Genomic DNA, 27,262 nt, shown 5'->3' with positions numbered 1-27,262 from the left:
ATTTAATCCTACATTCACCATGGCTTGTGTCTCAGCCTAGGTGTGTACGGGCTCTGCCATCTAGATGGGTGTAATGACAAAAATCACCTAAGAATGCATTTCTCAGAATGAGACCCAGTCATTAAGCAACACATGGCTGTACTTTTAGCTCTTGTAGAATTAAATAGAGAATCACTCGGCTGAGAGAAAATGTCAGAAATCAAAAGGGGAGTGGTATAGGAACACATAGGTTTAGCAACAGCTTGAGTTGTGAGCCTGTGGATAGAGGGGGTAGTGCTGTCATCATAGTGAGCCTTGGCTGATAGCTACAACACAGCAGGTAGCTCAGACCTGAAAGACAGGTTGTATTTGATGAGAGCTGAAGCCATGGAAGACTCACTCTCTAGAAGCCAGAGGGTAAAGGAGCCAGAGAACTTTTCTGTGATGTCACACAAGAGCAGGTGAAAGGCAGGAAATGAATCTGAGTTACTGCCATGGTCAATAAATGCTAATCATTGTTGCCAGGAAGATAATTACTTATATGCTCTCTCAGCTTTGTTTTTCCCACCCTGCGTTCTTGGTATCTCAGACCCCAACTGTGTCTTCCTGCAGTAATGTACACCTAACAAGGTAACAATCCTAAATTCCATAAGCAGTGAAACCAACGGGGAAAGTTATTTCGCAGTGAATTGTCTTGACTAGGTGATACAATGTAGAATCTGCGCCTGACATGTTGCTTAGTCCTACTTATAACCCCATACCCTTACCATTGCTTATTGTCTTGGCAGTGGGTGTTGAACATAGGCAGTGTACAGGAGAGATACTCCGGAGACTGTTAAAGGATGACTGTCAAGAACTGGTGATGTGGGATGGATTTGGGAAAGAATGGATGGACAGCATTCTCTTATAGCAAGAATATGTCTTGAAATGACGTTAACTAGATGTGTTTTTGTTCTTAAGTACGTAGTGAAATTATGTCAACAGCACTGTGTACATTTGTGAGACTGTGTCCTTGCTTTTACAAAACCCAGATAATGTGATCATGGACTGCGAAGCGGTGGGTGGGATCCCATAGAAGCAAAAATAACACTTTGAGGGGGGGAGAGGGAAGAGGGATGCACTAGGGTTTGAACTCACCCTGGCTAGGCAGGTTTCCTACCACTTAAGCTATGCCTCCAGCCCTAAAAACAAATTTTAAGTCAAAAGGGACTGGTTTAAGAAGTATATCTTGACATCTTCGATAATTGAATCTTTAAACCAGAATTTTAAGTTTCAAAACAACCTTTATTCTGTTTTTAAGACCTAATACAATGCATTAAAGCAACTTAAAACAAGACATAGCTCCACTGAATCTGTAACTTGAACAAAATGTCAAGGAGGTACACTCCCCCCCACCCCCACCCCGGTTGCCTTGTAAAGGCAAGATTACAACTGACCATGACATACTCCCTCTCGTCAAAAGACCAACTTTATTTTTATCAATGTCATATAAACAGATTTGTAAAAACATTGAACAGATTGTAGTTTTAAAAAATACACACACAGAAATGAGTTGTTGGGGTATTTTGTTTTGCGTGTTTCTCTCTCCCCCCACCCCCCCAATAGCAGCATCTGGGGCATCTAATGCTATCTCATGGTGACAAGTTCAATGTTAAGCTAGGTAGTCTTTTCAATGAACCTAATTCCATTCCTTCCCCACCCATGATACTAGTATCTTATTTAGATTTTTTTTTAAAAAGAATTTGGCATGTTGGAACTTTGTCCCATGTGGGGCTTTGTGCTTTAAACTGCCCCTTTTTTCTTCAGTGACCCCAAATTCAAAGAGATAGCAAGATCTGCTTTTCAACCAACTCGAATACCATGCATAGCAAAAGCACACTTGTTAAAACCAGCGGTATTTTTCTCCCAATGAGGAACATCAGTAGGACTTCCCAAACATGTTACTAGTTCATAACCAGCTACACAACAGAGCAATTGGTTCCACAATGACAGCTCACATAAGCACACTGACTCGACACACTGTGAACAAGGACTGCCAACATAAGCGAACCATCCAGACCTGCTCCCCCCCTCACAGGAGTCACTTTTAAAAACTCCGTTCACTTGGGAACAATTTTCACCTTTATAAGACAAAACAATCTCAAACAAACGACCATACACAAATACAAGAATTGTACTAGACATTTGCTTATTATGTAACTTGAGCTCAACAACTGTAGATCTGTTTGGGTTGTATAACAGGAAACCCAGTCCATGCACATATACATATACATATATATATATACACATCTATCCAGGGCCGTGAAGTTGTTAAGTGTTTCAAACATTACTGTTGCCTTTCCATGTGGTTATGATCAAAGTCCCAATGCTACCACTTGTCCAGCCCTATCACAACCTCTCTGCAGCTTAGCTCTGGCTTGGTCTTTAGGATGCTACATCAGGTGGGAAAAAGTGATGTATGAGAAGTGACTACTGAATCCACCTGTATTCATGAGCCACTCAGGGTTGTTAGGAGATGACCAACTAATCAAACCCACCCAGCCCTGATGCTCAAACACCTAGGGCAAATTTGGTGTGCATGCTTACACTGTCATCACAAAGGCATTGGGCAGAATAGGTGCAGTGCAACTTGCTATCATGTGGAAAGAATGACTCCTGTTTTCTGTTCAATGGAAAAAACCTAATGCACTTGTGCTTGTGAGATGCAAAATCAAGGCAACTGCCCAAATCGCAAGCCACCTTGCATAGAGTATGAAGCAAAACCAGGAATGACACTGCAGCTTTTAATGAAGCATTCAATGTCAGATCTAGCTGAGAAACTAAATGCAAGTTATTGATATCTTAAAAGCATACATGATGTGCTACCAAAACAAAAACAAACCACAAACTTAAGTTTACAAACTACTATTAACTGCTAACTTTGATGTGATGTGGAAGAGGTTGTCACAAGTTTCAAAGCAAAGACAACAGACGAAACCCAGGGAATCAGCATTTGTCTGGTGATGAGAAGGAGATGGTCAGATCAGGAAAGTCAAGTTTGAGGGCTGCCAGTCTGGGTAATGACTGACGTTTTGCTCGAGGATGAGTAGTTTTATGAACAGAAGAAAACATAATACATTCTACAGATGAGTAACTCAACTATTTAGACTGATTCTTCCCAAAAGATTTTTTTTTAAAAGAACATTACAAGACAAAACCAAACTAAACCCACCCTCATCTTAGTATTTGAAGGAAGGGAAAAGAAATAAAAGTTGTGGATGAGTCTTCCTAAATATTGAGAAAGGGGACCTGAAATGGCAAAATGCCGCTTTACCAGGCAGGGCAGTGACCATGCATAACATTAGTCTGCATGCAGACAACTCCTGCTGAACATGTCAATCAGGAAGGGAGAATGCTCTCAGCCACCCTGAATTGCAAAGATGATTCCCCCACCTCTCCCTTCCCCACAGTGAAGTCCCCTCACACGGTTGCTGGATGAATGAGGATGGTACTTTGGATTTCTGTGATGCTCCACATAGCCCATGGTACTGACCATGAGCTGTGTCCATGCGCTTTATGTTCTACACTGAATGAAAAGCTAGGAAAATAGCACACATCCCACTAAAAGTATTTTTCCCAAACCATGTTTTGTTTTTCTAAAATGAATGTTGGTTGTGGTGGCTAATCTAATGCGAAGAGGAGAAAACGCATTTTCTAAATGCAGAGTTTATACTTTGAAACCAGTGTGCTAAGGGGAGCACTAATCCAGAGAGCCCCCCAAAACTCTTCAGCACTTCCTTCCTCAGAAGTAAAACACTTCACCAGCTGCACGTGGGTTAGAGTTTACAGTAGGTTTGTAATTGTCATTCACTGATAACAACTAGCAAATCGAAGTGCGAAAAGACTGACGTAAAAGCAAGTCCACTCTGCAGTTTTTCGCCACTTCTCTGTAATTGCGAGAAAGTGCACATAACCTCGTCACCCCTCCCGCCACCACCCCCCTCCCTAGATTCAAGAAGTTCAGAAATTACTATCAAATAAACATTGCCAGGTACCGTATTTTAAGAGTCTTAAAACAACATCGTTGGACTCAGCAATACTTTGTCATATTCATATATCTTTTTCTCTTTTTTATTGAATAAAGCAGCTTTGAAGCTTATCAGGCACTGCCCAACAAAACATTTAGTCCAAAAAAAAAAATCTGTTATGAACTTTTTAACCTTGGGCTAACAGCCAAGTACTCTGTACAAAAAAAAACAAAAACAAAACAAAAAAAAACCTGTAAAATATTTCATAGTTTTAATTCTGAAGCCATTTTTTTGTAACTGGCATTCTGTACATTTCTTCTTTTTAAAAAAAGATAATAACAAAAACAAAATGAATATTAACAAAAATCAGGGACAATATGTTCAAGCGACAAAACTGGGGTAAGAAAAGCTTATTCTGAAGGTACATTTCAACTGATAACAATAAAAATTAAGATTTGCATAGCGCTGTGCATCTAGCCTTCAGCAAAACAAAACAGAAGCTATTTGGTATTGATACAAATCCATCTATTTGATAGTTAGTCATCCAATATTATATACATATTTTATATATTGAATGTCATTGTAAGTCCTGTTTTCCAAGCTCCATTTTTCTGTTGGTGGGCTGTTTGTGTTTTTGTTTTGACACGTTTCAACAAAACACTTCCTGGCACTTTGTTACAACAGAATTTCCTCTGAAACATACAGGAACTGAAGTTTCTCCTGACTTCTCCGGGTGAGCAGAAGTGCTTTCTGCTACATATTGTCCGTTGTCAGCAAATGAAATAATCCACAGTGCGATGTGTCTGGGTGCGACACCCAGGCTAGACTAGGCTGGACTGAGCGTTCTCAGGCTTGGGCTCTTCCGGCTTATCTACCTTCCGGTCTCCAACGTCCCAACTTTCAGCTGGTAAAGCTTCAGAAAGCATTAACAAGCACCATGGTTAAAGGCCTCTTTGTCCCTGCACGCAGAGATTTTTGCTTTTTCTCTTTATGTTGTTGTGGCTTTAAATTAAAAAAAAAAAGGGGGGGGGGGAAGGATAAGCAGTTCAGGTTAGAAACATCTGATCATCTGACAGCCCTAGGCTGCGTGCCTTCCCCTACTTCTTTTTGTCCTAGAAAGCTGTAGTCCCATCTGCAGGAAGACGGCTTCATTTCCACAGCTCAATTCACAGGTCAGGCTGGAGAGGAGCCCTTTGCTTTCCGGAGGCCTCAGGTGGTTGAAGGTCAGGAACAGGATTAAGAGGGTGGTAGCGCTTCATCGCCTCTGCTGGGCATAGACCGGGTATGCTAGTGTGACATTGAGGGAGTCGTTGTGCTGCACAAGGGAGGTGTGTTGGTAATGTAGCACCAGTTCTTTCAGGGAGCTGTACAGGTTGTAGGGTTCAGCAAAGCCATAGCCAGTCGCCGTCTTGTTGATCACACAATGCTTGACTTCACCATCCACCCTGGAGAGGAGAGAAAACACAACGTTTTTTGAGCTGATCCCAGATAAACCCATAAACTCCAGGGTATACTGTCAAGAAAGAGAACAACAGTACAGAGTTCTGTCTGGAGCTGGTGAAACAGTCCTGGCTTGCTGTGGACGTGGGTGACTTGAGTAGGAGTCAAGGTCTTGGCCCATGTTAGTTAAGCCATCACATTTTCATCTTGAAAGTCGTCTAAGATAGTATATGCACACATTCAAGAACGGAGATGAGATGGTGTATGCAAGGTACTTGAAAGGAGTCTGGTGTGCAGCAAGCATGTGATCCAGGGCAGTTTACAACCATGATGGGTACTGCTACCAGTTATAAGAACTTTTTTTTTTCTTTTTGCCAGTCCTGGGGCTTGAACTCAGGCCCTGGGAACTGTCCCTGAGCTGCTTCTGCTCAAGGCTAGTGTGCTACCACTTGAGCCACCACATTACTTCTGGCTTTTTCTGTTTTTGTGGTACTAAGGAATTGAACCCAGGGCTTCATGCATACTAGGCAAGCACTCTACCGCTAAGCCACATTCCCAGCCCAGAACTCTTACTTGTTAATGGCATTCTTTCAGGCTATGCTTTAAATGTCTATACATTCCCCATCCCTCTATTTATTCTCCTGGTCCTGTACCTATTCAAAGTTGTTCTGTTTCTATCCTGGAGGAATAGAACCTTTCCCCAGTACAGAAATACTATTCTTAGCCGGGCGCTGGTGGCTCACGCCTGTAATCCTAGCTACTCAGGAGGCTGAGATCTGAGGATCGAGGTTCAAAGCCAGCCCGGGCAAGACAGACTGTGAGACTCCTGTCTCCAATAAACCACCAGAAAACCGGAAGTGGTCCTGTAGCTCAAGTGGTAGAGTGCTCGCCTTGAGCTGAAGAGCTGAGGGGCAGCGCCCAGGCCCAGAGTTCAAGTCCCACGACCAACCAAAAAAGAAAAAAATACTATTCTTTTTTAAGATAGAGTCTTATTAAATAACCCAGGTTCGCCTCAGACTCATGATCCCCCTGCATGCTGGGATTACATGCTATAATCCCACGTGGTAGTATGTTCCACCATGCCTAGCCTTCAAAACTTTATTTCAAAGTACTAACCACATTACTAATAAGCAAAAAACAAAAACAAAACCCTCCTCCTGGATCTACTGGGTGATGCTCTTATATAAATTACTTCAGATTCTAAATATTAGCCTTAGAGGCAGAAAGCACAGCAGGGGGGCTAGAAGGGGAGTGGAGAGGGTGGATGACCGACAAGGCTAGTTCCAATGTAAGGGTAAGAAGACTGAACAACATTTCATGATTAATCTGTTCCTGAGCCTGATGTCAATCTTCCATCTTCCTGGTAAATGATACATTTCTATTAGACAATCCAGTCTAGCACTTCATCTGTATTATTATACTGTAAGATTCTTCAAAGCTAGAACTTCTTAAAATCCTTATCCCCAGTGAATGCGTGAAACGTGAGTAAGAGTCTGTGAAGGTACATACACCACAGAGCAGGCATAGCAGCCCTGCTTGCTGCTCTCCCGGACAAGAAAAGTGCCATCTCGCTTCCCTCGCAAGAGGTTTTCCGCTTTGTTTCGGTTGCTGCTTCCCACATTCCATGTCTTCTCATCGTGGTGGGGCAAATCCTCATCGTCTTCCACCAGGGAGTATTGGCTATACAGGTGGGAGAGAGTTTCTCAGTGAGAAGCAAGCCTAGGAACTCCAGCCCACACCAGCGTCTCCCCATTCCCATCTACTGCTTGTCCCTCTCATCCCAGTGACCACGTGGCTGACTCAGCACCTCGGCTCTCACTTGACATTTCCTCTCCTCAGATTAACCTCCAACTCACCATCCTAGGACAAGGAGTTAGCAATAAGTTATATACTATCCCTACAAAGTCAGCAACAACCCTTAGGTACCTGGGCAGAGGGGAAAGTTACTAAATAATTTTGTTTATCCAGTTTAGACCAGGAAATACATTGGCTCAGACGAGGGCCAGTTCTCTAATAATCTGAACCAAACATAAAAATTACTCTTCACAACGTTTTACAAGTTTTTCTTTCGCTTTGATTGTTCCAAAGGTATCTGGGGATTTTGATTTTTCAGATGTTCAGGAACATCATGGGCAAAAATAAACCCACGCTCCCCTTGGCTTTTACATCCTTTTTCTGAACACTAAGTTTATACACTTCTATAAGTTAGTCAATAGAATCCCTCATGTGTTAGAAAAATCCATTCAGTCTTATCTTTTCCTAAAACTAAACTCCCAGGTTTGGTCACTACTCACTCTTCAGTGTTTTCATTGCCCAGCCACTCGTTTAATTTCTTTTGCCGAACTCCTTTTTGAGTCAACCACCTAGAAAAACAAACACAGATTTGGAAACAAAATTAGCACAAATCACTCATCTTTAATTGTAGCATCAGTTGCCATTCACCTCCAGGTCCCACTTCGACACTCACATCAAGTACTGGTCTCTCGTCTTTCTCAGCTGAATGAGATCAGGCTTAATGCTGTTCATGCGTTTGTCAATCTCTCGGTACTCAGCTGCCTGCTTCTTCAAGTCTTCCTCCAGTCTCCTCCTGCTGTCAATGATTTCACTTATTCGAGACTTTAGCTTATCGTAATTATGCATAATCCTACGAGCAAGAGAAATGTATACAAACAAAGCTTTATTTATCTATTATTTTCCTCTTATGACTGTTAAGTTATACAAAGAACATAGTGTGAGATCAATGGTCTAACCAGATTTTTAAATTTCTGGTTGTTTCAAGCACAAGGGCACTAGAAATGCTCCTGGCTCCCTCACCTCTGAATTTCTTTCTCATTCCCTTCACGTTTAAATTTTTCTATGTATTCTTTGCTGTACCGCTCCTGGGTCTGACACTGTTCTTCAAATATTTTTATGGTTTCATTAAATGCTTCAATAGCTGTTCTTTTCATTTGGATTTCCTGCAACAGAAATTGAAAAAGAAATGTCATACCCTTCACAGAATTATTTCTTACTGCAAGATACTGTCAGAACATTTGACTTGTATCATCACCTAGCTTGTAAGCACAGTCATCCAAGTATCATAAAGGAACCCCTCAGCTAGCAAGATCTGCAAATATTTAATTCCCATATGGCCATTAAAAATAGTATCCTCCAGGAAAAAGAAACAGAAGAGGCTTTTTCTTTGTTGCTCTTTTTGTTTTCTTTTTGTCTTGTTTGTTCATTTATCTGTCTTTGGGAGGGCAAGGGGGGGATACAGAAATGGAAGAACAAAGGGTGAACAAATGCAGCAGTGGGATTCACTAGACACTGCGATGAAAATGAACAATACAACTTGTGGGCAGGATGGAAGGGAATAACGGTGGGGGTGGGGTGGGGTGACACTGTTGAAAAAGAAATGTATTCTACCTGATGTATGTTAACTATAACCCTTCTGTATGTCATTTTTATAATAAAATATTTTAAAAAGTGTCACAGAAACGCATACATTTCTTTTGGAGAATTTGTTCAATCTATGCAATACTAATATAGTTTCTGTCTTTCACAAAGCCATTTATGTGGGCAGCATGCACACTGCCCACTGCTGGCTGCCCAATGACTGGCCTGAAGAGGCACGAGTCTCCAGAAAACACCACAGAAAACTGTAGTCTCCTCTTCTTACAGCACGGTGTTTTGGCCATGAAGCCTCCATTCCAGAGACAAAGCTGGGACATTTGCAGTTGCAAACAGAATTCTCCAATTGTGAATTGTAAGGTTTCGATATTAGGCCTAAGCAATCAATTGTGACTCACAATGTTCTCTCTCCTTCCCCTTTCATCCCCAAATCTCAGCTGTTTTTATACCTTTTAATAAAGTTAGTATCTGTAGTCCAATTTTCACAGAAAACTCACCTGGGAAGTACGAGTATATTCTTCATATAATCTATCATATTCCCGACTTTTTTCTTGAAATTGAGTGTTATATTCATGCAATTTTTTTCCTACAGCTTCAATATTATCTTCTTTGACAACTTGATCCTAGAAAGATTAGAGGGGGGAAAACGCAGTTGATTAAGTATGTAAGCCAAGCATTGGTGGCTCATGAGCCAGCCCTGGTAGGAAAGTTCGTAAGACTCCTATTTCCAACTAACTAACAAAAAGCTGGAAGTGGAGCCATTTTGCTCAAGTGGGTAAGAATGAGCCTTGAGTGAGAGAGCAAAGTAAGAGCATGAGGCCCCAAGTATTGCACCAGACACAGTATTCAAGTAATAAAACAGCCAATATGGAAAAAAAATCTTAATTATAAAACTGCCATAAGGTTTTTCCAAACCTGAGTTCTATAGTTAATCTGTTCCATAATGTTTTCTAAACTTTTCTTTCTTTCTTTTTTTTTTTGAGACAGAGTCTTTCTATGTGGCCTTGAACTAATAAGCCCTTCGATCTCAACCTCCTAAGTACTTGGACTCTAAGTATATTCTACCATTCCCGGCTATGCTTTCTAAATATGAAAGTATCTTGAATGAAGAATTCAGTTTTGATTACCTGCTGGTACTTGGATACTGGATAAAGTAATTTCACATCCAGTTTGGGGTTGTACTGAGCTAGAGATTCATTCCGGTAGTGATTTATTAATTCGACCACAGAGTTGAAGGTTAATGGATCAGAGAAGCCATATTTTCCATCTCGGTGAAATATTTTGATTAATTTGTTATTTCCTCCTTTCCTGTAAATACAACATAAAAAATAATAGCATTAAAGAAATGTTTTCATGTCAATGCAAATACCCCTATTCCGACCTCATCTTCTGACTCACCTTAGTGTAAGAGTATAATCCCCATGCATTTTAGTAGATGCATCTCGTACCAAAAAGGTCCCATCTGCTGTATCCCGAAGTTTTTCATTTACTTCTTCCCTGAAAAGAACAGGACACAAGATCAGGATTCAGTATTTGTACGTTTTTTTCTTCATAGACTTTATTTCTGCAGGGATGAGGATCAGAGCATCTTATCCATGCTAGCCAAATATTCCACCCATGAGACACATACACTCACACCCATACCCCTGGCAGACTACTTTGGAGCATAGATTTAAGTTCATAGCAACAGTGAATGGAAAATACAGAGTTCTGCTCCCATACATTTGTATTTGGGTCTTGTAGTTTTCAGAGGTTACTAATTATTTCCTGTTGTTGTTTTTTTTTAATAGGAATGTTGTCTAGTCTTAATAAAAACAGGCTATAAGAATTTTTAAAAAATTAATGAACTCATGCTGACTACTAATATAGTATACAATAATATCTCTGACAAATCAGCATAAAAATCCATCCAGATTCCCAGCTCCTCACTGACCCCCTCCCACATACCACCCCCCCAATGATTTTTTTGTTAAGACAAAAAAGTATCATTTTTTTGTTAAGACAATAACGTGACATTTTTTGTTAAGACAATAACATGATCTCTTAAAGTTGCTTACTAGAGAGAGGCTCTCTACCCTCAGCCCCATCATCCTGCCTGGTGCTTCACTGACAACTCTGTCAGTAATGAAACTTCTCAAGTATTTACTTTCCTATGGCATCCAGCACCCACTGTTAGCCAGTGCTCGCTGACTTTTCGCGTCGTCTTTGGAAGAGAACCAACTATGCTTCATGCTTTTGTTGGATGATATCCTAAAAATGGAACTTAGCAAGCTGGTGCTTTTCTGTCTCTAATCTAAGCCTCTCTGTATCTAGGGAAAATGAAGGCTGTGTGGCCTTACCTCGAGATATCTCCCCAGTACCATTCAGCATCTTGTAAGGCCATGTTGCTGTTCATACCGTTGTTGGCTACAGGAGTGGGCTTGGGGGGCTTGGGAGGCAGTGCTGCAGGCAAAGGAGAAAGAAAAAGTTGTGTGTCATCCAAACTCCAGTTGAACATTTAAAATAAGACCTACATTTCTTGAGATAAGTAACATTTCCATTACAACAAGGAGGGGGAAAAAAAAGAAGACACCAGTAATCCCCAATTCTATGAATCACAGAAGATAGTTTCAACAGGAATCTTTTAGAGTATGGCTCAAAAAGAAACAAAGCTGAGGAAAAAAAAAAAAAAAGAGTTGACAGGTAGAGACAGACCTTGAAGACTAAAAAACAAATGGAGCTGGCCATGTGAAGAAATTCCAAAGTAAATCCAGAGTCATGACATCTTCTACATCATGATTCTAGCTCTCTTAAAGTATTAGTCAAATTCATGTATAAAGTAAGAAATTATGAACAGATGAGCAACAGGAATACAGTGAGTTAGCTTTAATGTTCTCTTATTTAATTGTAAAAGACTAATTTGGCTTCCCTCTGTCCTGCACAAAAGCTGTTGCAGTAACTTAAAAAAAAAAAATCTACAGCAATGTGTTTTAAGAGGAGGAATTGGGTTTCTCTAATCTTAGCATTTCAGGCACTGTTCTGCCAAAAGCCACTTTAAGAAACTCATCTGTGACCTAAATCTCCTTGCTGTTCATGATACTACTGGGCTGGCTAAATTGTGCTATATATGCCAGGTCTGATTAAAACCCTATCCCCCTTCCTCAATGTCAAATCAGCATTCACAGGAACTACTGACAGAGGCAACGGCTGCAGCGTTTCTAGATTTAAAAAAAAAAAAAAATTGGGGGAGGGAGAATACTGAAAAAAAAACAATTTTTAGGAAATAAACATAGGATTTTTAGCTAAATTTGAAGCTGTAAGTTTTCAAGCACTGTTACTATTTTAAGTTATGCAAAATGATTTCAGGTGCCTAGCACATTTTTTTTTACAAAGTCTAGGACTAAATAGTGGAAAGCCCACTTTTTTTCACCCTAGTATTTTAATATAAGGCAGAGAGCAAGCAAAGTCTGCACTTCTGATTTAGAAGAGTTCAGATCCTAGAGAACTGAGTTTCAATCACTGCTACATTTTTACATGCTTTGTAAAGAACCAAGTGTTATCACTGCCAAATACCACACTGTTCTCATCCACTGCTAGCAGAGAAAAGCAGCACAAAGGACACATCCTTTTAATTAAAGGAACAGTATCTAACAAGATAGCCCAACAAGCAAAGGACGACGATTAACAAAAGACACTAGTGAAAAAGTAGCATCGAATTCACATCCATTCAAGTTAGAATCAGCCTTCACCCCACCACACAGCCGGAGCTGGCTGCCTCTTTTCACAAACAATCAGTTTGTCAACTGTCAACTTATCAAACGTGGAACAAATGAATAAAAATATCCTCAAGAGGATCTGTTAAAAAATGCTTTTAATTAAAAAGCCACAAAATTAACTAGTTCTCTCCATTAATCCTTCAGTATTACCTGGTGGATCCATTTCTATATAAAACATCAAGTCTGTGCCACAGTTTATATCTGTCTTGGCATATTCTAAATCCAGGTCTTCCATAGTCCAAACAGTGTTGTACATTTGTGCGAGAGTTTCCTTGGCTGAGACCAGTTATAAGAAAAGAGTCCGGCTTTCTTTGTAATGGTGTCTTGGAATTCATTTTAAAACCTATAAGGGGGCTGTACTGTAACCTATTACATCACACATCCCAGCCAATCAAGTCAGGAAAATGTCACCAGACCACTCCCGCTTCATCAGTTGTCTCCGATGCCAGCCTTCAGAGTCCCACCCTTACCAAGAACCTGCATGTACCACAGCCGCACCGTCTACACTTTCATCTTGTCTAAAGGTGTTTAATTTGACCGTTCTCCTGAAGCAGTGAGTTCTCTAATTCCCTTTTTATTACTCTTTGCTGCATGGTACGTCCGGCTGTTGGCAGGCTGACAAAAGCTGATATGCTGCAGCTTGTAGCTTTTTTTCCTCCCCCAGTCCATCTGGGTTTATAGATAGCCCAGGCATTCCGTGCTAGGAAAATCTTACAAAGGCATCAGAATGCCATCCTTAAGCTTTGTTTTACAGTTGTTAAATTATCTCCCACATTTATTAAAAGGAAAAGGGATCAAGAGCTCTGAAGATTCTATTCTGATTTTCCATAATTCAAGTTCAGAACTTAATGTACCCCCCATTAGGAGAACAATTAAAATCTACAGACAAAAACTCTTCCTCCACTGAACATTTCAAAGTTTAAAAAAAAAAGACTTCATAGATGAGCCATGAAAATTGTTCACAAGAATAAAGTCTATTAAATACTTACTATTTGCATAAAATGTAACGGTCACATTAAAAGCAGTTCAATGTTTTTTTTTTTAATGAACCTGTGTAAGAAGCTGTCTCCTCCAAACAGAAACAGGCTACATTTGAAGATGCCGAGTGGTGGTGTAGAGATAAATTTTTTGTGCAAGGTATTTCACCAGCCACCCGTCCTTCAGTGAGTGCTTGCAGGAGAGGGTGATGTAATCTCCCCCCCCCCTTTTTTCCCTTTTCCCTCTAGCTCAAATGCCTTACTTTGGGAACAAATATTTCTTCTTAGCCGTATATACGGAAATGGATTTCTCTGCAAATCACGCCGCATATAATTGTCACTCACTGGAGTCTAATGTATATTCCCATTGTGAGCCAACGTCGTCTCTTGTGCCACCCACAATATTATGATGTATGTGTGGGAGAAAGCTCCCTCCAATGCAAATGTGGCTCACTGGAAAAACCAGAGTGGGTTTTGTGGCCGATGTACATGTATGTGCCATGTATTTGTGTGACAGGTGAGGGAACAGGGAAAGCACAAGCCCTTTGGACTTTCCATCAAATCTGGGATCATACAGTACACCAACGAGTAGACCAAGGCATTCCACTATCTCCAGGTGCTGTTCACCTGAGAACCTTCTGCCAAGGGTGTGGGAGGGGGGTGGGAGGGGGAGACACAAGCATCCCATCCTTCCCCAGCCCTCACCTTTTCTATTTGCCTACGGGTTTAGGTAAATCTAAAACCTGACCTTTAATAGAATGGTGGAAAGCAGCCGGTGGTGGTTGGGGTATGTTGCTGTTTGACCAAAAGATGGTGGCCCTGTCCCCACCAGTAAGGGGCACAGTCCTCCGAGCAGCGCTGCCTAATCAGCCCCGGGCAGCCCGCTGCATCGGGGGCACTTGGAGTAAGCCAGCCGGCTCCATGGAGGAGTCCCGGGGAGACAGGTGATTTTTCCACGGGCGCTGCAAAGCTCTTGGCGGGGAGGGGGGGGGCCTTCCAGCCCAGAACGTTCTGATCAGCTCCCTCTCAACTTCCTAGCTACCCCCCTCTCATCTGCCCTCCCCCCCCCGTAGCGACCCCCTGGAGCACTGGGGGGAGCGTCCCCCCATCCTCGGCTGTCCTCCCCAGGCGGCGCTAACAGGGTGCAGAGAGCACACACCACACAGGCGTGCACGCACCCGGCTCCACGCAGACTAGACCGAGAGGCACGGCCGCGGGGGGTGGCTGGCGCGGGGAAAGGCAACTTACTTTGCAGGTTATGCATGGCTACGGGTTCCCTTTGCAACGCCCGCATCCGACAACAGAAAAAAAAAAAGAAGGAAAATCCGAAAAATAAGACCCCCCAAACGCTGCTGCTCTTCTACCCAAGTGGGCCGAGCCCCCGCGGCTCCCCGCTCGGGGCCGGGCGCTGGCGTGGCTCGCGCTCGGCAGGGGCGCAGGGGCCCAGTGCCGCCCCGCGCAGCGCAGCGCCCGCCTCCGGGCTGGCCGGCCGGCCCCCTGCCGTCCCTCCCCTCCGCCCTGCGGGCCCCGGCCCAGTCCCGGCCCAGCCCAGCGGCGGGCGGGTCTGCGCGTCCGGCAGCCGCTCACGGCCGGCTCCCCACGGAAAAGCCAACCGGATCTCACTACTGTACGCGGAGCGGAGCGGAGGGAACGCGCCCGGGCGCTCGCCCCCGCCACCCGCCTCTCCCCCGATAAAGATCACAGCTTCATGATTAACTCGGGCAGGTTCGAATATGTGCTGAGCCAGGGATTTCGGGGTGGGGGAGGGGAGGCCCCCCAGTCAAAGTTGTCGTGGGGCTGGCTGACAAATGGCAAGTGCCAGACCAGCTCGAGGAGACCAGAAGGCCATGGTAAAGGGGACCTAAAATAGTCTCCTCCTCCGCTGGCAGCCGGCCGGGGCGCGCGCTGGCCAGCCGGCCCGCTCAGCTCGCCCAGCTCAAGGAGTCCGTGGAGAAGCCGGGCGCTCCGGCGAGGCCCAACACAGGAAGTGGCGGAGCTAGTTCAGCAAAAAATAGAATCAAAGCCTCCCTTGTAAAGGCCGGAGAGAGACTCCGGCCGGAGCACGGCGCCGCCCCGCGCGCGCCCCCAAGGTCGGCCACGCAGGTGTCACAGGGAGGCCATGCACACTTCACACCCCCCACGGCCCAGAAGGTGGGGTCCGTCCTCAGGAACACCCCCAAGCCCCATGGCCCTGAGATGTTTGAGGGGGCCCCCTTGGAGCCCGGCTTGCCAGGCCATGACTTTCTAATAATGAAAAGGCGTGCGTCCCAGCTCCTGGGGCGGGGGCCGGGACAGGAGGGCAGCAGGCCACACCTTTCCAGTAGGCTCTGGTCCTTTATTGGAGAAAAGTGGCAACGAATCCTATTTGGGACTGTAGGCTACTCTTTTTTTTCCCTACAAACATTTCTTAGGCTTCCACATAGAAGGTTCTTCATGTTCTGAGAACAGTAACAGGGCAAATCCCAGAGTCACGGGGCCTTAAAGCACACAACAATAACTTGAGAGATGACTCAATTCACCTTCGTGCTACAGAAAATATAACCCACAACTGGACAACTGCCTTTAAACTACATTCTCTGACCGCTGCTGCTGCCCCAGCACCTTGTCTCCTCTTGCCAGGGAAAGCACAAACTAGTAAGTGAAACCAAGCTAATTTCTTCTAAGACACATGCAAAAAATTTCAACCTGCAACGAAACTCTGGCTTTTGCTGTTTCACTTTTCGGCCTACCTATCATCCACAAGGGCCAACAGCTGTATAACAGCTTCAGGCTCACCGGAAATACCCAGCAAGGGTTGCTAAACCCAAAGCCAAAATTATTTTACCAACTCCCCTTTGGAACAACTTATTTTTCCAATGGAGCCAGTGAGTTGAGCAGAGATACCTGGTTTGTTCAGAAAATACCCCTCTCTCTTCTCTGAAGCTGCATCATCTAGCCCTATTTTTAAAAACAGACTTTCTAAAAGATAGAAATACTGGATACATCCGTTTCTAAAGACACCTGTCTAGATTCACACAGTGAGTCATGTCAAAACCTTCAACCACTAAAATGCTCTCTACGTCTGACAGTACATTTTCTGTTTCATAATAGATGTAGAAAGTTTGCTTCAAACAAATTTCTCCCAATGTCTAATCATCTGTAGAGGCTCTATTGTATTACTGAATCTGTGAACTCAATCTTTCCCACTGAATTTTAGTATTTGGAAAGTGATCTCTGTAAGACACATGCTTTTCATTAGCTTAAAAAGGGCGCCCTCTGCTGACAGTATAGAATAACTCTTGCTGGAGAGAAAATGTATACTGTAAAATGCCACAGACTCATCAACATATCTGCACAACAGCCATTCAATCCATACAAATCACTAATAAAGCAAAACACAGATTTCTTAATACTTCGGAAACAATTTTCATGTGGCTACGAAGCTCCTTTAGAAAAACTTGTGTGTAAATGCCAGCATTTATTTGGGACCTCAAAGATCCATCCACACTAGAAACCTGTTACACACAACTGAAGACTAACTTGTTTTCTGGATTCTCCAAGACAATTATATATCCCATTTCCCCAACCATTTGTGAAACTTCACTTAAGAGGCAAAAACAACCCTCGATTTTGTTTTTCAGCAGATTTAATATGCTTGTCAGGAAAATGTCACCATCATTAAAATGTGTGAAAGTTTCAAAGGAGCGTTCAGTCTGCGTGAATTACCTCCAAGCAGCCAAAAGCCCAAAAGAAGCCTGAAAGCTAGAGGGCCTGGTGCTTAAAGGTTTCCCGTGGGCTATCACCAGGGAAAGACCATTTAAAGTAGGGGGGGGAAGGGAGTAAAAAAACATTCAATGAGCCAAAGTCTTCATTTAAATGTAAAACAAATGCCTTCCCTTCATACTTTTTTAACTTAAGACAATTTAGACAGAAGGGTCTTTCAGGAAGATGCAAATTCATAGCTCCACATCCAATGCTCTTAGTGACTGCAGGAAGGAAAAATGTCCACTTCAGTTTATAAATAAACCCAGGTTTACATATATGTAAAACCTGACACATTCTACCAGCGATGTAACAAAAACATACACCCATCACCTGGCCTAAGGAGCTCCTCCCCAGGAGCCAAGAGAGAGCAAAACTGTGGAACTGTACTGGGTCACAACTGCCCACTGAGGTGGTCGCATCGTTTCATCACCCAAGCAAAATGTACTTGCTTTTATTAAAGTTTAGGGTGCTTGGCCTCCATTCTCTTCTGCCTGTCTCAGTACGTGTGTACACTTTTCAAGGTTTCATTTCTCACCCTGGTAACAACCTCCTAATGTCGGACCACATTTGAAATCCAATTTTTAAAAAAATCAGAAAAATGCAAAAGCCCTTTGAAATTAAATTCTCTTTCCTCCTGCTACTTAGGTGATTGCTTTAGTCTTGGTTAAGAACCAAGCCCAGAGCATTTAAAACAAGATTTATGAATCAGGCTCTTCAGGATGAATGTTGTGCAATGTGCTGATGGTTAAAAATTAACATAGACAGGTGTAGAGGGGCAGGGGTGAGAAAGAGCCATTCATTTTCTACTCTAGCCTTGAGGGTGCAATATTAGACTCCAATTATGCTCCATTAATATTTCTGGATATATCCGTGAAATATGAAATATGTAAACACACTTAGGAAGGGCGGCATTCAAAGGCACCTTGTCTTAAACAGACTTGTTTTTTTTACCTTGGTTGCCTTATACAAATCTTCTGTAGCTACCTAAGTATGAGTAGGGTGACTATTACATATAATGATTCCAGCAAATCTGCTGTTCAGCAGACTTTTAGTAACAAAGAGAAACTATCAACAAAGTTCTGAAACCTACTGTGTGTGTTACCTTTGCAAATCTGTTTCCCTCCATGAAAGAACTCTTACTCCACACAACTACCGATACATTAAATGACATGGTTTCTAAAACTTCTTTGAAGATTGTGGTTTATCAGAGTCAAAAAAAAAAAAACAACCCCATACGCTAGGTTTTTCACTATACTGTACCCAGATCTGTGCTAGATATAGAGCAAAAGGAGAACAAGTTTGTCCTTGTCCTTCAGAAATGTAGTTATATGGTTAAAGTATAGGAAAAACTACAGGACCGGTAAGTACATGAGATGGGGACCTGGGGAACTGAATATATTGAATGGGTTGTCTTAACTTGCACATAAAGCAGGGCTAGGACCTACTGAGGCACAGATGAAGTAAGTAGATGGTAGTTTTTGGGAACACTGTACAGTTGGACATTTTGTGCACTGTGCAAACGCACCTCAGACAACGTTACAGGAAGAGTGGTGCTGACATCCTGGTCACCCAACCACCAAACTACATAGCAACCCTCAAAATAACCCCAGGAGTGAAGAGGCTCTGTTCTCATTCTATAGTCTGGAAACAGTCTGGCAAAACTGATCAACTTGAGGAAGAACTCGGCAGGTAAGGAACAAAGAGCTGAGATTCCAGATCTCTCTCTCTTCAGAAAGCTCTGGGTTCTTCCCACCCCACATAATGGAGCTATGTGGGGCTTTACCTTGAAAGTGACCAGCATAAAAAAAAAAAAAGAAAGAAAGTGACCAGCATGGACTGGGGCGCTGCTCACTATGCAGAGTTTAGCTGATGACATGCTGCAAGCTTCAGAAGACTTTTTGGCTGGACACTAAAATGTTATCGTCTCCTTCCTTCAAAGTGTACCCTTTTTTCAAGGCCCAATTCAAGCCACATTTCTTCCATGAACTTTCTCTTTCTGGTTAATTACTCTAAAAAGTCACCCACTGCCTCCCTCAAATTCATACTGTAATCTGATTAAGTATGTAACGAGTATGTAATTAAATCTATGTGCTACCAAGGCCTCAAACATCATCAGCTTTATTATTTCAAATTCTATCTGCTAAAAATGAAAAGATGTCTATCTGCCCCCTAATAGATGGGTGCTTTTGGTGAGCATCTAAATATCATTCAAGCACTCATTTCTATTCATAGCAAGTTATCCTAAAGGGCTGATTTATTGCCAGTCGTTGGCAGTGAGCTGCTGCTATGCTTCGAAAGCCCTCAGGGACCAGCACAGGCTGGGGCTGTGAAGAAGGACATTCCTACCAGGCCTAAGAAGTCACTCTAGTGCCAAGCCTTTGCACTAGAGCCATCCAAAGAGCAAACGTGTTCAGGAAGGGGGTATTTTCTCTCACCCCTGCAAGGGAGGAAAAGTGTTTTCACAAGTGAGAGACAACACAGCATCCATTTCCTTCCAAAGGGTCTATATAATTTTCAGAGTGCCTAAGATAGCCTGCAAGATAAAATGGCTCAGCTCAAGTTTATACATTAGATTTCATTTTTCTTAGAAGAGGCTGCATGAATACTTGGATGATTTAGCCAGCGTTCAAGGCTTTGTCACTCTTCAGCAGAGCTGAGGGAACTAATCCTCCTTAGAGATCAGCACAGAAATTTCTTAATAGAGGAATGGAGGATCCCTTGACATATCAAGCCACTTTAAGGTACATTTATGAGAACAGCTGCCAATACATTTTTGCTTTGGTGAAATTAAACTGAGATTGATAGGAGACATTTCATTAGTTTTTAAGTCAGATTAGTCAAGTCCTACCACTGGGTCTACCATACCTTGTGTGCTAGAAATTCTCAAAAACTTCAGAGACAAATCAATTTGTGGGTATCTGTTAAATTCTTTCTGGCTTTGAGCTGCCCGTGTATCCAGGGATGGGGGGTCACTGAGAAAACCAGGATGACTCTCAGCCCTTCACTGTTAAGCAGGGCTCAGTTTTCCCTCCCCTCTGACATACCTCAGCACTGGTCAGGAGAGAGGGAAAGATATGCCATGGTCTGCAACCACTCTTTGCTACTTACCACAAAGCCCTTGAACACAGAACTCCCAAATCCATTATCAAATGACTTCAGCAGTCTTACACCCTACACCATCGTCCTAGACCACATCTGTGGATAATTAACTGTGGGCATCTGTGTGAAACAGTCCATTTCTGTTCATTCTGCTATCTCTCCTTTTATTAGGGGCTTGTCCCAATTCCAGTATCTTAAGCAGTTAGCTATCCTATCCCCTAGGCTATTCCTGAAGGTTGCCCCATCCAGAGGCAAATAATCCAACTGGCTATGAATCACCTGACTAAAATGCACAATACAGATCTCCATTGTGTAACACGGGTCCCCTAGGTTCCCTACAGCTGATCATACCGAGGCAGCAACCGTCAACCTGTCCAAGTTACCTATCTTAAGTAACAAAGGCAGGGGTTCCACTTCCACACAGGTATAAACCAAGACCTCAAAGAAGTACCTTCAGCAGTCCTAAGGGGAAGTTTTTGGACCAGGAATCACTACTCTAAATGACCAGATTCTGTTGGTTAGATTTTACCCAGAGGCACACAGCCAAATAAGGTTGCTTGGGCTCTCTACAGTAGAAGAAAAATACATCAGTTTAAATTAAATCCACTGCTCGCTCAGTCTACATTTCCTGCTTTGTTAAATGGCTAAGTGAGCTCCAGACTGCTTTCAAAGAAGTGTCTAGCCTGCTCTAAGTTGCTTCAGAGAACCTGCTTTCATACTGCTTGCATTATTGAAAATGTTTATTTTGACAGACATTTCGCAGCATACTTGGTTCCAAAACACACATTCCAAAATATTTTAAATTATATAGTAGTTATATCCCCTACTTTGTAAGTATTAGAAAGAAAAACAAAAATGTCAACAACTAAAATGAACTCCATAACTTTATTCAACAACTAGAAGCCTAAAAGGTCCTGGGTCCAAGGACCTTTCATAATCCATATCTAAAACCAAGAGGCTAAGGCAGTAGGAGCATGGATTTGAGGTCACCTGGGCTAGGTAACAAATTCAAGGCCAGCAGATAGTGGCTCTGACTAAACAAACAAGCAAGCAAGCAAACAAAAAGACAAAACCCAAGATAACTTAAAATCTGCAATGGCTGAAATTCAGATAGCTACCACCTGCATTAACACTCCACTATTTTTTTTTCTGTGGAGCCATTACTATAGATTGTAATTGTACCAGGAAGTTCTATTACCTCAGAGATGGAACACTACCATTATTAAGACTTAAAAACAATGAACAATAAGTCAATGACACATGTTGCCAGGCCTTACCTGGTGCTGGCTGTCGCTCATTCCATTCAGTTGAGATTAAAATTTCCATAACTTTTACGAGGTTTTCAGTATTATCAGAGCTGTAAGAGAGGGCTTTTATTAGTCACCTTATCCCACAAAGCAAGCTTGTTTTCCTTAGTGCACACTGCAGTGATGTGAAAGTCTGCATGTGGTTTGCATCTATGAACCAGGATCTTTACAGTCCTAGGGACCCTCAATTTGGGGCCATCTCCATCACCCCTAATGCCCACTAAATGCACAAATCACTTCTTGCACTTACCTGGCTGCTGGGAATCTGAAAAGCATAGGGCTGAAAATTTCGGAAAGCACTCTAGCACTCAAGAGATTTTTGCTGGCATTTTGGGAGAGCTTGAAGAAATGTTTTAGCAAATACTGAAGTGTAAGCCAATACTGATGAGGTATATTAGGCGACCTAATGAGCTTCTTCAACAGCTGGATGTAGTCTTCGGAGCTTTGTACTTCTGTAAGTTAAAAGGAAAAAAAGAAAGAAAAAAAAAAAAGAATGAGACGATCTTTAGATAGCAGTAAACTAATACCTCAACCATTTCTGCTCTTTCCACTAGCCACAGAGGGAGCTGCTCACAGCATCCCCAGGCGAGGTATGCAGGGCATTTGTCCTCATAAAGATGTACTGTGAGAAAGTAAAACTCTCAAGTCAAATGAAAATGCAAGAAACTCTACTTTAAAAAAAAAAAAAAAACTAACAACGAAAAACACAAGCTGTTCAGGGTGTGCTGGCAAAAACCCGCCCTGCATTCAGCAGCTCAAAATGATTGGCTCATTCTGGGGAGCATCAGATAAGTATCAGGGGTTAAACTTTGAAGGTTATGAACCACAATTTCCTGTCCCCAAAGCACCAAAGGAAGTGCCTTAGCTCCTAACACTCCTCCCCCCATGAGTTTTGTTATGGTTACTTGGGGAAGATGCCCTTGAATCTGACACTAGTACTTGCAGCACCATGCCCCTCACAGACATACATAGTGGTCTGTGTAATACTGATCAGAAGTGAACAATTAACCAGTTCAACTCACGGCCAGGCTTCTAAGCCAAGGGGAATCTGGAGTTTCTATCTGAGTGAAGGAGGGAATTTTCAGTGGCACTGAGGGGGAAGGATGACTTATCATGAATACTCTCTAAAAACAATCAGTTCTGTAGCACTTTGTCATGTATGTAGTAAACACATCCCCGGCTCAAAGAATGGTCAATGAGGTTGAGGAAACAAACCTTGGGCTAAGGAGATCATTTCACTGTAAACGGCTACTGGAATGACAGGATTTGGTAAGTCCAGGAGATAACGTTTGAAAGCATCTGCTAAGATGTGCACATCAATCATGTCTAAGTCCATGGAGGCAGCATCTAGAAAAGAGACGTTTAAAGAAATATTTCAAACCTCCTTTTTATATCTCAGTTGGGCCAATTTTCCAAATATGGGAATGTCAGTGTGACATAGGAAAGGACATAATGTAAGGACAAACACTGGAATATTACTAGCAGCAGTGTTTCTCATAAAGCCTTGCTCTTAAACTTTCAGTGGCATGATAGTCCCTTGTGTATGTCTGCCTGACACAATGCAAGCACTGAGCATGGCTGGCCATTGAGAGCTAAACTTGCCATGAAACATCTTCCCCTGCTATAGTTCTGGGTGAATTCTGCCCCTTCAGATGCCTATGTTAGGAATCTATAAAGCCCCAATCCTAAAGAATGTGATGATCTTTGGAAATAGGACCTTTAAGAGGTGACTGGGTTAAAAATGAGTGGACAGCATTTTTGTAATAGGAGCTTATGACACACAGAGACAGCAAGAACATGCAGAGGAGAAACAGTGAGAAAGCAGCCATCTGAAAGAGAAGGGAAGACAGCAAATGAGCCTGTAGCTTCATCTGAGGTTTCCAGCCTCTGGAAGTATGAAAAATACATTTCTATGTCTATTTTTGAGCCACTTGACTTGTAACTAGGAACGGTCCAATCTAGAGATGGTGGTCCTCTAGCAGGAAACTGAAAAATACAAAACGCCAATTCCCAAATCCCCTTGAACCTGAACTGACGAATACTACATTCCAGAATTGACAACATTTTTATTTTTATTTTTTTGGTGGAATTTGGGCTTACCTGCTAGGCAGATATTTTACCCCATTAGCCACACCCCTAGATCTCCCTCTCCCCCTTTAGTTACTTTTTAGACAAAGTCCTGCATTTTTTTTTCCCCAAAGGTCAGCCTTAGACCCTTATCTTCTTATTCCTCATTAATTGCTGTTATTACAGGAACATACTCCTTTCCAGAGTTAATATAATCTTTTTTTTTTGTCTTTTCTTTTTTGGTACTGGGGATCGAACCCAGGACGTTGCGCTTGCTAGGCAAGCGCTTTGCCACTGAGCTACATCCCAGCCCCAGAGTTAATATAATCTTAACCTGACAAAGTAATAGATTAAATAATAAGATATTATAGAATGTTAGCTTCAGTTTTCAAAGTAGCCATACAAATAATTTTGAAATGTTTTCCCCCACTACTAATAATCGAACCTGTGGACATCGGATTATCTCAGAAGAAAGATAAAATGGGCGTCTGTCCAGTAAATCCCTCAGCTGGAAAAAGAGGTCAAGTAATTCTGTAAAGGAATGACACTAATAAAAAGCATTTTCTGTACACTCAACAACGTATATACAGCATTCTGAGGTCTTGGATGGAAAGTGGTGCCACGCCCAGCAGGAAGCAGAGATGCTGGAAGCAGGAATGACCATGGGCAATTAGAAACCAGGAGACACATCACATTGGCAAAAAAAAAAAAATGGCTAAGCTAAATTACCTGGGAATCCAGGAACTCAGGGCAGAGAAGATGGAAGGATGTGTAAAACATCACATTCTCCCACCTTTCCCAATGTGAGTGCTGAGAGAACACCAGAAGGGAGTATGGTCAAGAATAAATCGCATCTGAGGCAAAGTGATGAGATCTGTATGTATCCTAATGCAATGAAAAATGAGCAACACATCATCAAGCAATGCTGTAACTTGGTGCTGGCCTGAGAGAGAATGAGAAAGTATCCCTGTCATTCCAAGATGTTGGCATGTGTGAGGAGAAGGTGCTATCCTGGATACCTGTGACAACAGAGGAATGCTAGGTCAAGACCCTAGCTACAAAAAGTCCTTGCACAATGTTATATACAGGCAAAGGTTATGTAAGATAAGTCATGCCACACTACAAAGCTCTAAGAAAAGCCAGCCAGGTGTAAAACATGGAAAGGAATTTAAAAGGTGAAAAAGCAAAGTGCTGTATCACCTAAATGTGCTAGAAAGGACTAACCAGAGACATATCACGTTTCCAGCAAGTATACAAGGACAGTACTAGGTCTCTGCATAAAGGATCCACATTGAAAGTTTGCAATTACTAGTGTAATTAAATACTGTCAAATAAGATGGTACATGTTACAGGAATGCTCTACAGTCACCAACCATTTGGCTTCTGGCCCCCCACATACTTTGCCCTTGTATGCTTCATTTAATGTCTCTTTGCCTGGCAAATTAGTATCACTGAATTTGCTCATCCTGAAAAATCTGCTAAACTATTTGGCAATGTGTATAGGACATAAGATGCTAGATTCAGACAGGGTACCCTCTGTGTTCCTGCAGAGCTAATGAACAATCCCTCCATCAGGACTCTTGGCAAGCAGTCTGGCAATTATGCATTTCCATATGAGACTGAGGTTGCCCAAGGGAAGGGCTGCAGGTCTCATGTGCTCTCCCAGCATTCCTCTGTGCCTACCACGTAGAATGTGCTAAATGTTTGAAGACCGAACAACAGAAGTCCTCAGTGATGCTCATTCCTCAAAGCCCTTCTTTAGAACTCAGAAGTGCATTCCACAAAACCTTTAGAATGTTTGAATGAAATTGGCATGCGCACGCACACACACACGCGCGCACGCACACACACACGCACGCACGCACGCACGCACGCACGCACACACACACACACACACCTTTGGTTAAACCCACTATATATCAAATTCCTCTGGAGTTAATGACACAGTATGTGTTATTATATTTTTGGAATGCATCTTCTAAAATTCCTTGGAGTTTTCAACTTCTGCTCCACAAGACTTCTCTTCTTCATTGACGCTAACCTAATAGACTCTTTCATTAGCTCTCCACAGCTATCATGAGATAACTTTTGAGTAGTTACATAATCTCTTTAGTTTCAGTTAGGGGAGGTGGCATTCTTTCTCTTTCTCTTCACTATGCATTTCATCTGCTCATAAGAGGTTAATAGTATTCCTCCCACCCACTCTAAGGCATCCCTCCCCCATAGATCGCTATCTAGGCTCATGGCTTCCCCCCCCCCCAGGAGTAGGCGGTGAGTGAGAGACCAACTAGCAAGGTTTGGAAACATTCTTGACTGTCATAAGTAGGGCAGAATGCTACCGGCACCTAATGGGTAGAGGCCAGGGATGTGGCTAACCATCTCATAACACACATGGCAATCCTCCTCCCTTCTCCCAGTTAGTTACTCAGCCTAAACAGCAGTAGTGTGGAGGCTGAGAAAGCCTGATTCAAATTAAGAAACACTAAAGAGAGAAGAAGATCTACATGATTAAATCTCAAATGAGATAAGAATGAAGCAATGGTTTTAGGGCAAAGTAGGAGGGGCAGGGGAAGACAAGAACTCTTGGGGCCATAACAATATGTAATAACTCACAGCTTTACGAGTCAGCCACCGAAATGTTGGAGAATTTGTTTACCTGAGAGTCAGCTTTCTTTCTGTGGCTTAAAGGCCACTCATACTTACAAGGCTAGCATATGGATAAAATAAAATGACTTATAGTATATAGTGTATGGTGTATAGTCCCTCACAGTTGTCATTTTCAGAAACTGAAAATTCACAAAGTTGGTTGGAAGGCAGGATTTTTTCCTTATCTTGGAGCATCCTGTGGGATATTATAATATTTGAAAAATCTACAAGCTGGAAACAGTTTTGGCAAATCCTTTCCTAAACTTAGATAATGCTTACTTTTGGGTGCCATAAAAATTCACTTTCATAGCACAGAATCCAAAGGACCCAGGTTTCCTACATGCATGTGTTTCTGATGTCAATGGGGGAAGAGAACTGTCTGTCAAAATGCATTGCTGACGTGAATCTTGGTTGTTTACATCTCATAGGTGATGTGGAAAAAAAAAAGTGCTCCTTTTAAGCTGGCTTTGCATCATTTTGTATTGGTCCCACTAAAAACCTAACCACTACTTTTCAAATAACATGCATTACATTGGTTTCTGAAGTCTACACATTTCCTGTGACTTTTACCATGCCCAATGTGACTAATTTTCTGACCAGCACATGTATCTCTTTCAATTAGCTAAGGAAATTCTAACAGTTAGAAATACAGAAAGCCAAGTCTTTTCACCTTGAGTTTTCTACTAATCACCTACTCTCTGGGAAATACAGGATCACAGAAGAAAGGAGAAAAAGCCCTGTATATGGAAGGCTGTTCCCCCCCTTCCCCATACAAATAGTAAATTAAGTTTACAAAGGCTGTTTTTTGTTGTTGTTGTTTCAAAACATTTGGGCAGTACATTTCAAGGGAT

General features: G+C 42.4%; 1 protein-coding gene across 7 annotated transcripts in view; it reads right to left on the bottom strand.

Moving 5' to 3' along the window:
* Positions 1-1,242: 1,242 nt before the first annotated feature.
* Positions 1,243-27,262, bottom strand: part of Pik3r1 (phosphoinositide-3-kinase, regulatory subunit 1 (alpha)) — an 81,534-nt gene continuing 55,514 nt past the window's right edge. For 5 of the 7 annotated variants that reach the window (XM_013015885.1, XM_013015881.1, XM_013015883.1 and 2 more), the window contains 12 exons: positions 22,914-23,045; positions 21,949-22,150; positions 21,669-21,748; positions 11,156-11,258; positions 10,215-10,313; positions 9,944-10,124; positions 9,314-9,439; positions 8,241-8,383; positions 7,894-8,070; positions 7,721-7,789; positions 6,936-7,106; positions 1,243-5,431 (listed from right to left, as the gene is read on the bottom strand). In XM_013015885.1, the coding sequence (XP_012871339.1) occupies positions 5,242-5,431; positions 6,936-7,106; positions 7,721-7,789; positions 7,894-8,070; positions 8,241-8,383; positions 9,314-9,439; positions 9,944-10,124; positions 10,215-10,313; positions 11,156-11,258; positions 21,669-21,748; positions 21,949-22,150; positions 22,914-23,045 (1,673 nt within the window). In that variant the 3' untranslated portion in view covers positions 1,243-5,241. Of the gene's footprint in view, positions 5,432-6,935; positions 7,107-7,720; positions 7,790-7,893; positions 8,071-8,240; positions 8,384-9,313; positions 9,440-9,943; positions 10,125-10,214; positions 10,314-11,155; positions 11,259-12,721; positions 12,898-14,796; positions 14,896-21,668; positions 21,749-21,948; positions 22,151-22,913; positions 23,046-27,262 lie in introns of those variants that run through there. The other 2 variants (XM_013015888.1, XM_013015887.1) reach the window with 2 other exon arrangements.

This window comes from Dipodomys ordii, unplaced genomic scaffold (assembly GCF_000151885.1).
Source record: "Dipodomys ordii isolate 6190 unplaced genomic scaffold, Dord_2.0 Scaffold28, whole genome shotgun sequence".
NCBI lineage: Eukaryota > Metazoa > Chordata > Mammalia > Rodentia > Heteromyidae > Dipodomys > Dipodomys ordii.
The sequence above is the reverse complement of the archived record's forward strand: the minus strand, read 5'-3'. Positions and strand labels throughout refer to the sequence as shown.